A 15,934-nucleotide genomic window follows, 5' to 3' on the forward strand; every position below is an offset into this window, starting at 1 on the left:
GGAGAAGTGGAGAAGAGGGGCCTGGGGAAAAGGGAGGAGCTCGAAGGGCCTGGTGGCCAAGGTCAAATAACCATGTCTAGGGGGAGTGGGCAACTGGGTGTGCCCTAGCTCAGTAATGAGTCAGAGGGAGATTTCTGGGAGACTGAGGAGAGACTTGAAGCAGGCCTCCATCCTGATAGGATGGAATCCAGAATCTCAGGGGGGAATCAGAGGCCTGGCTCAGGTAAGCATGTCAGAACCCCAAGCAGGCCTGCTGGCACTGTGGCAGGACCCCAGTCTCCTTGCAGCACTGGGATAGCCACCAAATACTGGAACTAAAACCCGAATACTGGGATTGGGTGCTCCCTGCCAGGATCTAACCAGAAAGGGGCTGAGGAGATCCATTCTGACTGGGACAGCAAAGCCAGCTCGGAACCCCGCTTGCGGGTGGGGACGTGACTGCTAATGAACTGCCTGTGTGGTCAGACCTGGCTCAGGGCCAAACAGGGTGGTGCTGACTTTAAGGAGGCTTCTGGGACCTCTGGAGGAGACTCGGCAACCACTCAGGGTGTAGCTTCATGATGAAATTCCAGAAACCTTGCCACTCATTGTAAGTTTAAGCCTTCCTTGTCTGTTTGAAAGCCCCGGGGGGGGGGGGGGGGATATTCGAGTCATCCAGACTTAATTCTACAGGTAACATGGAACCATGGAAGCTCTTAGAGGAATGGAGTATGTACAGAGTTGTGTTGGATATTTACCAGACATTGTTTAAAAGGAAAGTCAAGGTGACCACTTAGAAGGCTTAACCTGCAGTAGCAGTGGAATGGAGAAGAAGGGACACCTGTGCTCAAGGTGGAATTGTCAAAATTGTCTTGTAAAGGCTGGGGAAGGGCGGTTGGACGATGGATCGTGCGGCACTTCTTCCCTTGCCCCTCGAGTCAGGTACTCAACGGCAGAAAGGCCGGGATACTACACCCACCTTCCTCTTCCCTGCAATGGAGAAGCCCACTGGGGTTGGAAGAAAGGGTGAGACACTCCAGCCATGTGGGGTGGCTCAGGCAGAGCCTTGGAAGGGAGGGAAGGAGAAGTCCCACCAGCTCATTCCAGAGCTGAATTTTAAGCCACTTGTCTGTCGGGTCTCTGCTTCCCATTGGAAGGGTGGGCTGGGTGACCACTCCTGCTTCCAAAAGAGGATTTTAATGGAGCATAAACAGCACCAGCAGCCACGTAGGCCTGCCAGAGAAAATCTGCCTCGGCTCCTCGCTGGCCGTGGACCTCCAACACGTCATTAATACTTAACAGACACGAATGCAGAGTTTACATATGCTAGGCACTTTATGAATGCTGGCTCATTTATTCCTCATTACAAAGATATTCTCATCTGTGTTTTACAGGTGAGCCTATGGTAGCTCAGAGAAGTTAACTCACCCAATGTCACAGAGCCAGGAGGTGACAGAACTGAGCAGCTGGGATTTGAATTGCACACTGAAGACTTGTGCACTTTACTGTAGGGACACTATGCCTCTGCTTTAGAGACACGCACGTACGTACACGTTTATCTATATCGATCTACGTGTACATGAAGGGTGATATTCCAAATCCATGGTTCAGTGAAGAAAAACAACTTACATGCCCAGCATACTATTTATGTATTAAAAAAGCAAACACCGGGCGCCTGGGTGGCGCAGTCGGTTAAGCGTCCGACTTTAGCCAGGTCACGATCTCGCGGTCCGTGAGTTCGAGCCCCGCGTCGGGCTCTGGGCTGATGGCTCAGAGCCTGGAGCTTGTTTCCGATTCTGTGTCTCCCTCTCTCTCTGCCCCTCCCCCGTTCATGCTCTATCTCTCTCTGTCCCAAAAATAAATAAACGTTGAAAAAAAAAAAATTAAAAAAAAAAAAAAAAAAAAAGCAAACACCAAGAGATAAAACTATGTATTCTTGTAGTAAACCTTTGTGAGTGTCAATACCTAGAAGACTCTAGGAGAGTAGCCTGAATGCCTCATTGGTTTTCTCTAGGAAAGGAACAAGGACGGAAGGGCACGGTCAAGAGTTAGTTTTCTCTGTAATATTAAAGTTGTCATATTAACACTGTATTTATAATTGCTATGGTATTGCTATTTATAAGTGCTATGCTATAGCTTAGCTATACAAGCTGTGCTTACAAATAGCAAATATAAATATAGCAAATGTATTTATAATTGCTGTAGCATAGCAAGATGATCCAAAAACGAATGGCAAAACGGGGTAGCAGAGATATCAGAGTTAGAAGCAAGCTTAGGAAAGCTTTATATTTATATATTCTACCTTTTATATTTTATCCCCCCCACCGTGTTTTTAATTTTTATATTTGCTAACATAAGAAGTATATGCTAAATAAAGAAAGTGTCGTTAGAAATTGTGAATCATGAATTATGGGTTTCATAGACTGACTTAGATGGTTTCCCTTGATCATGGCTTTTTGAGGCAAGGGGAGGCGGGTGGTGATGGTATTGCCATAGCCGTGAGAAGAAAGGCAGATTGCGGCTGCTTGGGAACAGGAACCCATGGGCCCTCTTTCAACTCCCCAGCTGCTGCCATCTCTAAAACGTCTTTGGTGTTCCCCAGAGGAACCTCGTGCCCGCTGAGCCAGCACGCACTGGCTGTGCAAGATGCACCTCGGCCCAGGCCTCCCCACGCTGTTCCCACCTTTTCCAAGAATGCATGCGGGGCAGGGTGCCGGGTCTTTCCTAAGGCCTCTGTGAACCTGTTTGAAGGATGATAGCGACTCATTCAAAACGGGTCCAAAGACTGGCTTCCTTTGAGAAGGGGATCAAGAGATCTCTAGTGACTGCTTCACCAGGGTCGTTTGAAGCATAGAGGGAAACACTACTTACGTGTTTGAGCCCGTTGTGTTCATTCCAAACCCTCTTCTCTCTCTCCGTCATCCAACATCACCAAATCACCTCTGGAAGGTTCAGTGGGCACTGTACTGATGCTCAATGCGGAGTCAAGCTGGTGTAAGTAAGAACCCAGGTTCTGGAGTCAGACCGTGGTGTCAATCTCGGCCCTTCCAGCAGCTGCTTCTGTGACCTGGGTGCTTTCTAAACCTAGTGTCATAGTTTGCAAAATGGGAACAGTAACAGTTGGAACCTCACAGAGCTGTAGGGAGGATGATGAATTGCAATGATTTAAGTAAAGCATTTCACACAGTATCTGGCCACAAATTAAAAACTCAACAAATATTATCTATTATGATGCTACCTGCACTGGACATATGTGTCTAATAGTTCCTTGTTTCCTAAAATAAAGTTTATTTCTTTATGCTTAAAAAGGTAATAGATATTAGGGCGCTTGGGTGGCTCAGTTGGTTAAGCATCCAAATTCGGCTCGGGTATGACTCACAGTTCGTGGGTTTGAGCCCTATGTTGGGTTCTGTGCTGACAGCTCAGAGCTTGGAGCCTGCTTTGGATTCTGTGACTCCCACTCTCTCTGCCCCTCCCTTGCTTGTGCTCTCTCTCTCTCTTTTTCAAAAATAAATAAATATGAAATAGTCAATAGATATTCATCATAGGGAAAATTTAAAACAAAATAACATTCAGCACAAAGAATAAAATGGAAGTCATATGTAATCCTATTCCCTGGGTTTTGGTAGGTTTTTTGTATGAATGCATGTGAATGCATATATTTATATAACCAAATTAGAATCGTAATGTACAGATGACTTTACATTCTGCTATATTGAATTGTTAATAAAAATGTGGCACGGAGATAGGGCGCCCGGGCAGCTCAGTCAGTTAAGCGTCCAACTCTTGATTTCCGCTCAGGTCATGATCTCACAGTTCACGAGTTGAAGCCCTGTGTAGGGCTCCATGCTGACAGTGAGGATCCTGCTTGGGATTCTGTCTCTCTCTCTCTTTCTCTCTCCCTTACCTGCTCATGTGTGCTCTCTCTCTTTCTGTAAATAAATAAATAACTTGAAAAAAAAAAGTGGCATAGGAAACCCTGGGATAAAATACAGGTTCTACAACATCATTTAAAAAAATTTTTCTTTTTAATGTTTATTTATTTTTGAGAGAGAGAGACAGAGTGTGGGCAGGGGAGGGGCAGAGAGAGAGAGAGAAAGACACAGAATCTGAAGAGGCTCCAGGCTCTTAGCCCTCAGCACAGAGCCCGACGCGGGGCTCGAACTCATAAGCTGTGAGATCATGACCTGAGCCGAAGTCGGACGCTCAACCGACTGAGCCACCCAGGCACCCTTACAACATTATTTTAATGATTGCATAGTTCACATTCATAAATCTTACTTATGCTGGCAAAGACAAATATGAGAAATATGGCCCCTGTCTTCAAGGAGCTTATCATTGGGCATTTGGGAACAGCATCCCATTCTACAGATATAACATTTAGACATTCTCATAGCAGTGGTAATTTAGACTTCCAGTATTTCTGTATTATACATTATATAAGTGAAGGGCATATTAATATCTATTTGTTCACTACTATGGGAATTTTCATCTTATGAATTCCAGTTTTAGGCATGGAATTACCATGTTGAACATTATGCACCTTTTAAGAGATTTTGATTTAAAAATATCTTTGAATCAAATACTCCAAGTATTTGAGGGTGCCCGCATCCTCATATCCTTATCAACCTGGGGATAAATACATTTTTGTCACTGCTAATTTGAGAGACAAAAATTATCTTGTTTTCACGTGAATTTATTACAAAAATGTATGCATTTAAAAAATAGGTTTGGCCACTAGCAATATTGCAAATATAAAGTGTGCAGCAACATTTCAAAAAGTGCAATTAGGTTTAGATGAGAAGTTTGTTTTCTCACCCCATTCCCTCCCCCTCCCCTTGCCCCGGGTTAGCATGTGCCTAACACCGATGGATGGGGACAAAGACTTTGCTTCCCCAGCATATAGAACAATGCCTGGCACATAGCAGGTACTCAATAGATATTTATTAAATGAATGGGAAGTTTCCTGAATCCATAATAAACATTTTCTATGGATACATAAGCACCTAGATGCATACTTTTTATATTATTAATAGAAATGGGAACTTACTTGGGGCACCTGGGTGGCTCAGTCGGTTAACCAGCTGACTTCAGCTCAGGTCATGATCTTACAGTTTGTGAGTTTGAGCCCCACATCGGGCTCTGTGCTGACAGCTTGGAGCCTGGAGCCTGTTTCAGATTCTGTGTCTCCCTCTCTCTCTCTGTTCCTTCCCCACTCGCACTCTGTCTCTCTCTCAAAATAAGTAAAGATGAAAAAAAATTAAAAAAAAAACATTAAAAAAAACCCAGGAACTTACCAAAACCAGTCTTTTTATGTACTTTTGATATTTTTTAATTTAAATTATTTAGACTTGTTTCATTTTTTAAAAAAAAATGCCACATAATACCATCATTTAGTTAACGGACTCCCTATTGATGAAACATTGTTACTTTCTGTATGGAGCTATTATTTATGAAGCATTTTGTATTTCTCTTTTAGGAATTGTTCATATTGTTTACTAACGTTTCTATAAGCATTGTCTATAAGCTTTTAGGAGCTCTCTGTATATTCAGGATAGTAAAGCTCTGTTTGTAAGGTATGCTATACATATTTTCCTAATTTTCTAAGGCCTTTTAATGTTCTTTGTAGCATTTTTTATGTAAATAGAGCTTTTCATGAAATTAAATCTATCCAAATTTTTAGAAATATGTATTTTCTGTATATTTATGGGGGGGCTTTTTACACCTACATAAACATTCATTAATATTTTCCCCTTAAATACACTTTCATGTCTATTTGATACTTCATTTATGTGGAATTTAATTAACAATATGGTGTGAGGTAGGAATCTTTTTCTAGCAGTTTTTATTACCCCCATTCATTTATTCGAAAAGTTTTTAGCTCCACTGATCCAAATACTTTCAATTACACATTAATTAATTATACTTTAATTTCTTGGGCTTCTGTGTCTTATATTCCATTTCATTGATGATTCTATTTTTTTGGCCCTTTAACAATAATTTAAAATTATTTTGTCTGTATATTTTGAGATCTTTTTGATAGTATAAATTTCTTCTCATTAAATTAACTTTTTTTTTTGAATATTCTCACTAGCTTTTCTCTTTCAGATACACACTAGAATATGACTGAACATGAATATGTGATTGGAGATATAGAATTGATATTATGTTTGGAATTGCAGTGTTGTAAATTACAGATCTTCCCTCATTTATATATACCAATAAACCCATTTTTTAAAAAAGTATTTTTTAAAAAATGTTTATTTATTTTTGACAGACAGAGACAGCATGAGCAGGGGAGGGGCAGAGAGAGAGGGAGACACAGAATCTGAAGCAGGCTCCAGGCTCTGAGCCGTCAGCACAGAGCCCGACGTGGGGCTCAAACTCACAGACCATAAGATCATGATCTGAGCTGAAGTTGGACGCTCAACCGACTGAGCCACCCAGGCGCCCCCTCCCAATAAACACATTTTAGGTTGAAAATATCGTAAGTGAAAAATGCATGTCATACATATAATCTGCGGAACATCATAGCTTAGTCTAGCGTACCTTAAATGTGCTCAAACACTCACAGCAGCTGGCAACTGGAGAAATCATCTACCATAAAGCCTATTCTATAATAAAATGTTCAAAATCTCATGTAATTTATTACATAACATGCTGGACACGAACAACAGGATGGTTGTACGTGTATTGGTTGTCGACCCTGGTGACCGTGTGGCTGAGCTGCCCAACATCACGAGAGAGCATCTTACGACCTATCGCCAGCCCAGGAAAAGATCAAACCTCCAACTACAGTTTCTACCGAATGCGTACTGCTTTCTTGCCATGGTAAGCTTGAACAATCATAGGTCGACCCATCAGAAATCAGGGACCATCTGTAATCAGGGAGAAGTGACATTTTTATAACGTTGAACCTTCTTTCCTCAGTTTGTTTAGTTACTTTGTGCCCGCTGACAACATTTTGTAGTTTTTAAAAATCCAGACCTTATATCTTCAGTATTAAACTTATTCTTGGGTAATGGAATCTATTCATACCATGAAGTGTTCTAAAAGGCCATTTCTAGCAATATAGAAAATATTGATTTTTATACGCTTATTTTTAAACTAACCCTCTTAATTCTATTAGTTTCTTATCGTTTCTGATATTTCTCATTAGAAAGTATAATCTGCAAACACTGATAATTTCCTCATTTTTAATACTTGATTTCCTTTTCTTATATTAACGCATGCACTGATTGAGGTCATAGAAGCTGACAGTTTGACCTCCCTTTGATTTTAATGGGAATGACTACAGGTTTCGCCGTTACATTTCATATTGGTTGTTGGTTTGATGTAGATGTTCTTTATCATGTGAAGGGAATTCTTTAATTCTAGTTCCCAATGGCAGAGGATAATGAATTTTATCAGATGCCTTTTTGGCATCCACTAAGATGAGACAGGCTCTTTTGACCTATTAATTGCATTCCAAGAATCAACTTTATTTAGTCATGGTTTACAGCTGGGTTTAACTTGCTAATATTTAATTTAGGCATTTCTGATTGTTCATTAGAAAGATTAGGCTATAATTTACCCTACTTTTTGATGTTTTATTATTCGAGCTTTGAAATATGAATTGAGAAGCTGCTTTTTTTCCCCTCTGTGTTATTCAACAGCTTAAATAGTGAGCCATTTTCTCCCTTCACTTGCAGCCACTCCAGGCACCCCATGCTCATTGGCCCTGCCAGTTCCTTTTGTTTGTTTGTTTATTCTGAAAGAGAGAGCAAGAGCGAGAGCAAGAGAGAGGGAGAGAGGGAGAGAGAATGTGAGCGGGGGATGGGCAGAGAAGAGATGGAGAGAATCCCAAGCAGGCTTCACCCTCTGAGCACAGAGCCCTATGGGGGGCTCAACCCCATGAACTGTAAGGTCATGACCTGAGCTGAAATCAAGAGTTGGATGCTTAACTGACTGACCCGCCCAGGCGCCCGGCCCTGCCAGTTCTTCTAAAACTTTCCATCTGCTGCCAATGCCTCTTGATGGACTCCTACTCATTTCCTAGGACACAACACAGCCATCGACACTTTGTTATACAGACTTGCCCCACCACTCCCTTAATGTTACCAAGTGCCTTTATTCCAGCACTAATCCTACTATAATTTAGTCATCTATTAACCTACTTTTCCCATAAGATTTTGAGCTTCTGGAAGCAGGGACAGCCATGGATGCATTTAAAAAAGACATTTCTGAATCTCCAGGGCTTATCCCAGGACCTGGCACACAGCATGTGCTTAATAACTCCTTGTTACATGAATACACCCATGATACATTTTGCTTCAAATGTTGCCAGTGAAAAAATTTCAAAGAGGTATGTGTATGCTCCTTTGCTTTTCTCTGACAATAAAATAGAGATAATAATCACTCACTGCCATTCTGACACTTAGCAGAGCGCTGTGCTGGGAGAATGGATGTGAAAGAATAAAGGATAAAGTCAAAGAATTAAGTACAAAAATACACAAGAGCTTTCAGACTGACTTTGATAATAAAAGGTAACGTGCACTGAGCATTTACTATGTTCCAGGTACGGAATTATCAAATTTATTTCTCATAACAGCCCAATAAGGTAGATAATATTGTCTCAATTTTACATGTGAGCGAACCGAATTTTAGAGTGCTTACATGATTTGTCTGAGGTCAAACAACGGGCACGCCTGCAGCCAGAACCTTAATTCAGACTTTCTGAATTCAGGGTCCACTCTGGGGAAGATGCTCTATCTGGACTCATCAGTAAAGACAACGTGCTCCACTTACGTGAGAAAAGAGACAAATGATAAGCAAAGGGCGAAGATTTCGTCAAATTCTCTACTTCCTCAGTTTACCTTTGTTTAGTGCACAACAGAGAAAAACGAAAAAAACAGATTATTGAGAGTATCTACCCGATTGCCTTTGCTATCATTTGCCTCTCTTCTGATGAAAGGGGGCTAGCCGTCGAGTAAGGTTCCCTTTACTTTTTAGTTTATGCTACAATGCTGCTTTCTCCCCAGAGGACATATGCTGGACCGTGGGATCATGGACCACCTTTCTTTTTCCCTCTATGAAGGGGACAAGGCAGGTAAGAGGAGACAACTTTCCTTAATGATTTAAATAATTAAGTTCCTGGATTCTTAAGCTCATGGCCTTGAGCTATGGGTGAGTGACTGTGACCTGTAATCTGAAATGAGACAGATTTCAGGGTCCTCCCCACCCGCAAAGCGGAGGCACCGTAGAAGGGCTAAAAGCAGAGCGAGAAGCAGAGGACTTTCGCACTTTACTGCGGACATCTGCAACCACGCCTGCTTGCTCCCCACTCCAGGCTGCGACCCCAGCGTGAGTGACAGGAGTGGGGAGAGGCGTTCAGAAGATTAAAGGCCCAAGTCACCAGAGGATGCCGTCTCGCAAGAATATGGAGACATTTTCCACTTGGCAGTCATTAATATCCTCCAGCAAACGATAAGCAGAAAACCTGTTCAAAAAGGCTCCCTCTTCAGATCTTGGTACCCTGGAAGATAAAGTGAATGCTAGGGTTTTGTTTTGAAATTAAATATTCATTGGCTTGGGTTACAGCCATTACAGTTCTTGAGAATAAAACTGAATTTTTCCTTTGTTTGAAAACAACGACAGTCATTTCACTTTTAAGAATCAGTTTCCGTACTGCGTCAGTCAGGGTAACGCATGGTGTGATTCTTGTAATAGAACAGTCACTACTTAGAATTGAATACAGAATGGCTCCAAGGATTTCATTGCTGGTGCCTGGGCATTTCGACATCACAGAAATCCTGAAGCCAGAAGCAGCCATGGACTAGAGGAGAGACTTGGGAATTGGATCCTGGGCACCCTTCCAGCCTCTGGGTGAGCTCTTGGCTCTATTAGTCCATGGCCGCTCCATAACATTGAGGACTTTCAGCTTCCTAGACTGTAAAGTGGACTGCATTCTTTCTTCATGCGGGTTGCATAAAGATTTAGAGATAGGAGTTGGAAAATGGGTGACACAGAGTAGGAACACAAGAATGGCAGCCATCATTCATATTTTAACATAAATACTGAGAACAAGTCACTAAATGGCTTAAAAGCCATTGAGATCTTTTTTTTTTTTTTTAATCCGTCAGGCACTGTTGCTCGCATTTGCCTTGAATTGAAACACCTTTTAAAAGCTTTCAAAGCTTTGAAGGTTGATTTCAATGAAATCAGTTTTTATTCGAGGCGTTTCTCCTACTGTCATTCTCAGTAAAACAAAAAAATACTTACTGTCAAAACAACAAGGGCTTGCTCTCAAGCACAAAATGAAAGCAGATATATCTGCCTGATTTATTTTGGCATCCGCCTAGCAGTTAAATAGGACACCTTTTAATTTGCCACTTCTTTAAGATTCATTTAGATTGGAAAGGTAAAGCACCAGTGCTTGGGTTCAGGTAAACTTGAACTAGTTGGACTAAAAGGTGTATTCTTTACCTCTCAGGTACGTACCCTTTTAAAAGGGCCAATTAAAGAAAAAACTATGCATTTAGCAACATACTTAAGATGATAACATCTAATGGGTTTTTCTTTTTACTTTAAACTGGAGGAACTTAGAAATCTACCTTATTACCAAAGATCAACTAGAGGTCTGGGAAAGAAAGTCAAAGCTGTCAATGAGTTTATGCAGAACTATTAAAAAAAGTGAATTTTTTTTTTTTTTTTACAATTAAAAACAACTATGAGTAAAGAGACTCAGAAGTCAAGTCTCAAATCTACCATCTGCTGGCTGGAAGTTATTCAGTCTCTCTGTGTCTTTTTAAATCTATAAATTGGGGAATATATCTACCCATTTGTTAAGGAAGTTAACTGGGGCAATGGACAAAAAGCTTATAGCACCTGCTGGGCACATAATTGTGAGCCACAGCTATTATTCACAAGAGCCTGTATAATATTTTCTAGCAATTTGACCCAGGAGTGAGCATTTCTTCCTGTATGAAAGTCGTGTCTTCTATATGCCCCAAGTTTATTTTGCTGGAATTTCAGCCCATTCCTTCATTGTCTCAGTGTGGCAATAACATCTGTTTAATACTTGCTGTATAACCAGGTCATACGAGGGCACGTAGGTCTGCAATTATTAACAGAACCATTCCTAAACGGAGGTGTTACTTTTTGTCATGTCAATGATCTAACTGCAATCTGTGATCTGGCTGATCAACTAATTTAGTTTTAAAATGAAATGAGAATCTCACACATATATACACATACATACATACACATGCATAAACATCGATGTGCACACATAAACATTTGCTGTTCTTTAATACACATACAAGTCAAGGCCCAGCTCCAAACCTGAGTTTTGTCTTATGTTGTCTCATGTTTGTTGATGTGGACTGTATGGGGGAATGTGAAGAAAGATAAATGCTTCCTCTTTGGATCTCTTTTTTTTTTTTAATTTTTTTTTTTTCAACGTTTATTTATTTTTGGGACAGAGAGAGACAGAGCATGAACGGGGGAGGGGCAGAGAGAGAGAGAGAGACACAGAATCGGAAACAGGCTCCAGGCTCTGAGCCATCAGCCCAGAGCCTGATGCGGGGCTCGAACTCACGGACCGTGAGATCGTGACCTGGCTGAAGTCGGACGCTTAACCGACTGCGCCACCCAGGCGCCCCTCTTTGGATCTCTTAAAGCAGACGACCTTACACTGAACTACGCAAACTCTTTGAAGGTGTCGATGAACCTTGGTCTTCAAACCAAGAGTTTATCAGGCTTTTTTTTTTTTTTTTTTAAGGGGGAGACACAACTCACAGACCTAGTCGTGGCGTCTTTCCCAATTTTGGAAGTCCAGTGCCACATGTAGTCTAAATACCACCTCTATACAGGGTGGTCTTTTTTGACTACACACTCCTCTCTCTTCGCTGCGACTGCTTCTCCAAGCATACAAGTGCCTGAAGTAAAGTGAGGATGAGCTGATCTAACTCCTCAATGAAGCTTTCCTCCTCTTTCCGCCAGGAAAACAGAGGCCTTTGCCTGGTCAGATGGATGCTTAGATAGAAGCAGTTTTGTCTTCCAATCCTTCGTCTGAGTATCCAGTAGAAACTTGCAGAATAAAACCAGGCTAAGCTGTTGTTCTCAAACATGTTTATTTGTTAACAGTTATACATGGCGTGTTACAGAAATTAATGGAAAATTTCTAAAAATTTCACTGTTGCTGAATGTATTGTACATAAAGTTAAAAATAATGTGTCCATATATGTTAACAAACTGTCATCTGAGGTAAAGTTAAAGTAGGTCTAGAAATGTACTGAAACAGTCACTTTCTCTTTCTCATCTTTATTAAAAAAATATGTGTCAGAACGCAGAAATTGAAATAAACCAAACCCACAGAGTAAACATTTTTTTTTTTTTTTTTTAAAAGAAGGTGCCCGGTACATGACAGGATGGGGTTTCAGGAGACACTGGGATGAGGACGAATTATAAAAAAAGTCTTGCGGCATGGAAAGATTGTAGAGCTACGGGGCATGGGGACAGAAGGACAGGTGGCATTTCCCTGGTTTCAAAATTTAAAGTGACAAATTTAGTGCTAGTGAAGGATGAGGAATTAACAGTTGTACACACGGATTTTCTATCGGTCTAACCGGAACTGGGCAGACTCTCCAGGGCCTTTGGGTTTTGGCTCCTCGGCTCTTATTTGGAAATTCCACTGTACTCTTGGGATAGGATATGGTGGTTCTGAACTCACCAACCAGTGCTTGTTAAAAAACAGAATTCTGCCAATGACAACGTGGATGGCAGTTTAAAATCTTGACCTTATTTCCCTCACTGTAATGCATCACATGGGCCTCTTTGTTAAGTTCAGAGCCAGTTACACTTTGGGTCACATTCAGTGAATGATGACAGGTCCACTGGGCTGTCACTCCCTGCTATGGAATGAACTCCAGAAGGTGTAACTGAAACAGCAACACTGGCCAGGCTAGCGTTCACTTTGAACGTGTCACAGGCAGCCCAAAGCATCAGTGTAATGGTGTCGTGCTTCAAGACAAAGTCAAGACAGCCATATTGAGGGAGAAGATATAGCACCACTTGTTAGAATCAGAATCATGGACAACGGAGCAATTTAAGCCATTTCCCCCATGGGAACTGCCTAGTGTATCAAATCCCCAGAAAACAGGATTGAACCGGTTTTAAGACGACTCTCATGGTTATCAGACCTTTCCCATTTTCCCCTTTGTGTGAAAGGATTATTTAATTATAAAATGGACGTGCATTCCTGGAGAAATCATGTGGACCGATAGGAGACAGTTATGGGGGGAGGGGGGTAAACGGCCCTTTTCGCTTTTCTGGTTCTTTGGACCTTCCACATTAGGGTGGCGTTGACATATATTCTGTACGGACATTTGGTCAGTTTACCTAAGTGGGAAAAAATTACGTTCCAGCCATCTGTCAGTGTAAAATTTGGGCCTTGGGCAGTGACAATTACCTTGATTTTCGATTTTCTCTTTGTGAGCCAAGTATTACCTTCTTTCAAATCACTTTTGTTTCTGTTCATATGAAGAACCAAGATACACAGGTACTGAAGTCAATCATATCAATGCCAATTCTACTTTCCAAGGTTTAAAGCCAAGTAATGATAGTTAACCCCAAATCCAGTTAACCGCTTGGTCCTCTAAATAGTTTTCTCCTTAGTGTTAAACCAACTAAACTCAACATACTGGAACTGCATAGGAACATCGGGAAAACACACTTGACCTGTAGCACAATTCTCTGGAGGGCAAAAATAGAGAGATTCTTTATGAAAATCATGTGCTAAATGTATGAACTGAACACTGTACTTTTTGTTTCATCAATGTAAAAAAAGGAAGCTTAAACTCTTCTGCTTCACATACAAACAGTTCAATGATCTCTATGGGGGTCGGTGGGCGTGAAGAGATGGGAGGGAGTTTCAGAATCTAAAGGACAGGCCTTCGAAATGTGAGCATTTTCTTGTGTTCTCCACCGAGGGTGGGTGTTCTTGCGGAAGGGCTGGAGTAGACGGTGGGGTCACGTGCTCCCTTCTTGCTCACTAGCTATGGATTGGCCAACTGCTCTGCCAGCTGTCCCTGAACTCCAGCTTTCCCCCATCTGCTCCACATAACATCTGGAGAGGGAGCCCCATCCATCAAGTTCGTCACATCCTGCACTCAATCTGCTACCTTCTCTACAGTGTAATGGCATTATTAAAAAGCATTTTCATTAACATTTATATTTACAAAAAAAAAAAAAACTGGCATTTTTTTTTTTTCATTAGAACTCCTTAAAGCCATTTCCCTTAAATATTTAAAGAGTTTAATGGTAAGGTTTTTTTTTTTTTTTCAAGTTATAAAATAAAAATCCCATTTGAATTTTCTGATGTACAAAAAGAGATAGCGATGAACAGTTGTGATCCTGGAATCAGTTTGTTATTCCGAATATTCGTGTCACCATTGTTCCATTAGAAAGTCGGTTTTAAGATCCAAAACCGCATAACCAGGATTGTACCAGAATTATTTGGCAAATGACTTTTCTTTGAAAATGGCACGTGGAGAAGACACTTGTCTGCATAGCATCACAGCAGCAAGATATCGGAAAAATAAAAAATATCATTTTATTGTACTTAAGAGTTTAGAGCTTCTTAGAAAACCAGATGCATTTTTTCGTCTTTCTCATCAATGGGATTCCGATGTCCTTTCCTACTCGCAGAATGAAGATTCGAACCGAAAGCTGTCTGTCTTCACCAGAGTGCAGAAGAGCTAAAGGGGTGTTTTGGCAACATTCTTGATCATAATCAACCACTTATCTGTCTTGTGATTTTCAAGTGAATTCCTTTCATATGAGGCTTTTCTTTTCCAGTTAGATTTCCTCACCCATATCTAAAAAAAGTCAAAAGCGATACAAAAATCTTTACACCCATTAATTTTTAAACATGACAAAGGAAAGGGGACAGAATGGCAGACCAGGCCCTGTGGAGTGATGAAAATACATCATCATACATCAAAAGGCAAAGGTATGACGATACTGTTGTCACGAGGACATCTTGCTCATGTCTAAAAGAAGTCAGTGCCAACCCTGCTGTCACTCTCTGAGGCCTGTAACTCCACATTTGATGTCTTTACAGTGGCCAACAGGTTGAGAAATAAAAAGAGAATTATGATTTTGCGTACTGGGTCATCTTAAACCCATGCGGAGAGAGCTCAGAATATTTGTCAGGTAAGCATTGGCTTGATTTGTGATTTAATGCTGGGTATGATTTTTTATACTTTTGTGTGTGTGTGTTTTTTTCTCTTGTGCTGCCATAGTTATCTGCCCTTGTTGCCATGAATTCCTAGTTCCCTCTTCCAAATGAGTTCTGTTGGGCAGTCATGAATTTCTTCATGGGATGAGGTGAGGTGAAAGAATACAAGAGAGCCTGTCACGATGCCGATTTCCATGCCAGTCTTGAAGCACCTGCCATGAGCCCACATCGATGCTATTTCTTAGGTCTGCTGATCTGCGCATAGAGAGGCTCCAGCTCCTATGGACAGAAGGACAAAGTGAGACCTGCTCTTTTCCAGTTAGGATTTCCTGACACAGCTTGGGAAAGAGGGTTTGGGATGAGGACAGAAAGATGACAGTTTATGATGGATGACCTTAGGTACGTTTTGGATTATTTGATCATGACGCATGTCATTTTGGCAACTTTGTTTAATCACTAAGAATAACTACTCACCCAGGTCTGTCCTTGGTTTTCAAGCTGAGAGTGGTCCCCCATTAGGGGAAAAGGATGGTATAACAGAGAGAGCTGGACGACCTGTGTGAGGTGGGCAAGATACTTATCCTTGCTGAGCCTCACTTTTCCCAACCATTAAATAGGAATAACACTGTTTATCCTACAGGGTTCTTGAGAGAATTCGAGATAATCTATATGTAAAGCGTCCAAGCACAGTGCTTGGCAGTAAGAGGTCTTCAGAAAATAACAATCATCAAGAGT

General features: G+C 41.2%; 1 protein-coding gene and 1 long non-coding RNA gene across 23 annotated transcripts in view; one reads left to right on the forward strand and one right to left on the reverse strand.

The window, feature by feature from the left end:
• The first annotated feature begins 1,290 nt into the window (after window positions 1-1,290).
• Window positions 1,291-8,909, forward strand: LOC123597965. Of its 2 annotated transcripts, XR_006712334.1 has the most exons (4): window positions 1,291-1,522; window positions 6,657-6,810; window positions 8,148-8,323; window positions 8,403-8,909. It is a non-coding gene; the product is annotated as an uncharacterized LOC123597965 (long non-coding RNA). The 2 variants fall into 2 exon arrangements; XR_006712333.1 differs by having other exon boundaries at window positions 8,148-8,909.
• A 3,164-nt stretch (window positions 8,910-12,073) lies between these two features.
• DAB1 (DAB adaptor protein 1) overlaps window positions 12,074-15,934 on the reverse strand; it is a 1,138,859-nt gene continuing 1,134,998 nt past the window's right edge. For all 21 annotated transcript variants that reach the window (XM_045477573.1, XM_045477565.1, XM_045477561.1 and 18 more), the window contains one exon: window positions 12,074-15,478. Coding sequence is in view for 1 of the 21 variants with exons in the window: in XM_045477564.1 (XP_045333520.1) it covers window positions 15,434-15,478 (45 nt within the window). In the remaining 20 variants the exon portion in view is untranslated. The remainder of the gene's footprint in view (window positions 15,479-15,934) is intronic.

Source organism: Leopardus geoffroyi, chromosome C1 (genome assembly GCF_018350155.1).
Source record: "Leopardus geoffroyi isolate Oge1 chromosome C1, O.geoffroyi_Oge1_pat1.0, whole genome shotgun sequence".
NCBI classification, from domain to species: Eukaryota; Metazoa; Chordata; class Mammalia; order Carnivora; family Felidae; genus Leopardus; species Leopardus geoffroyi.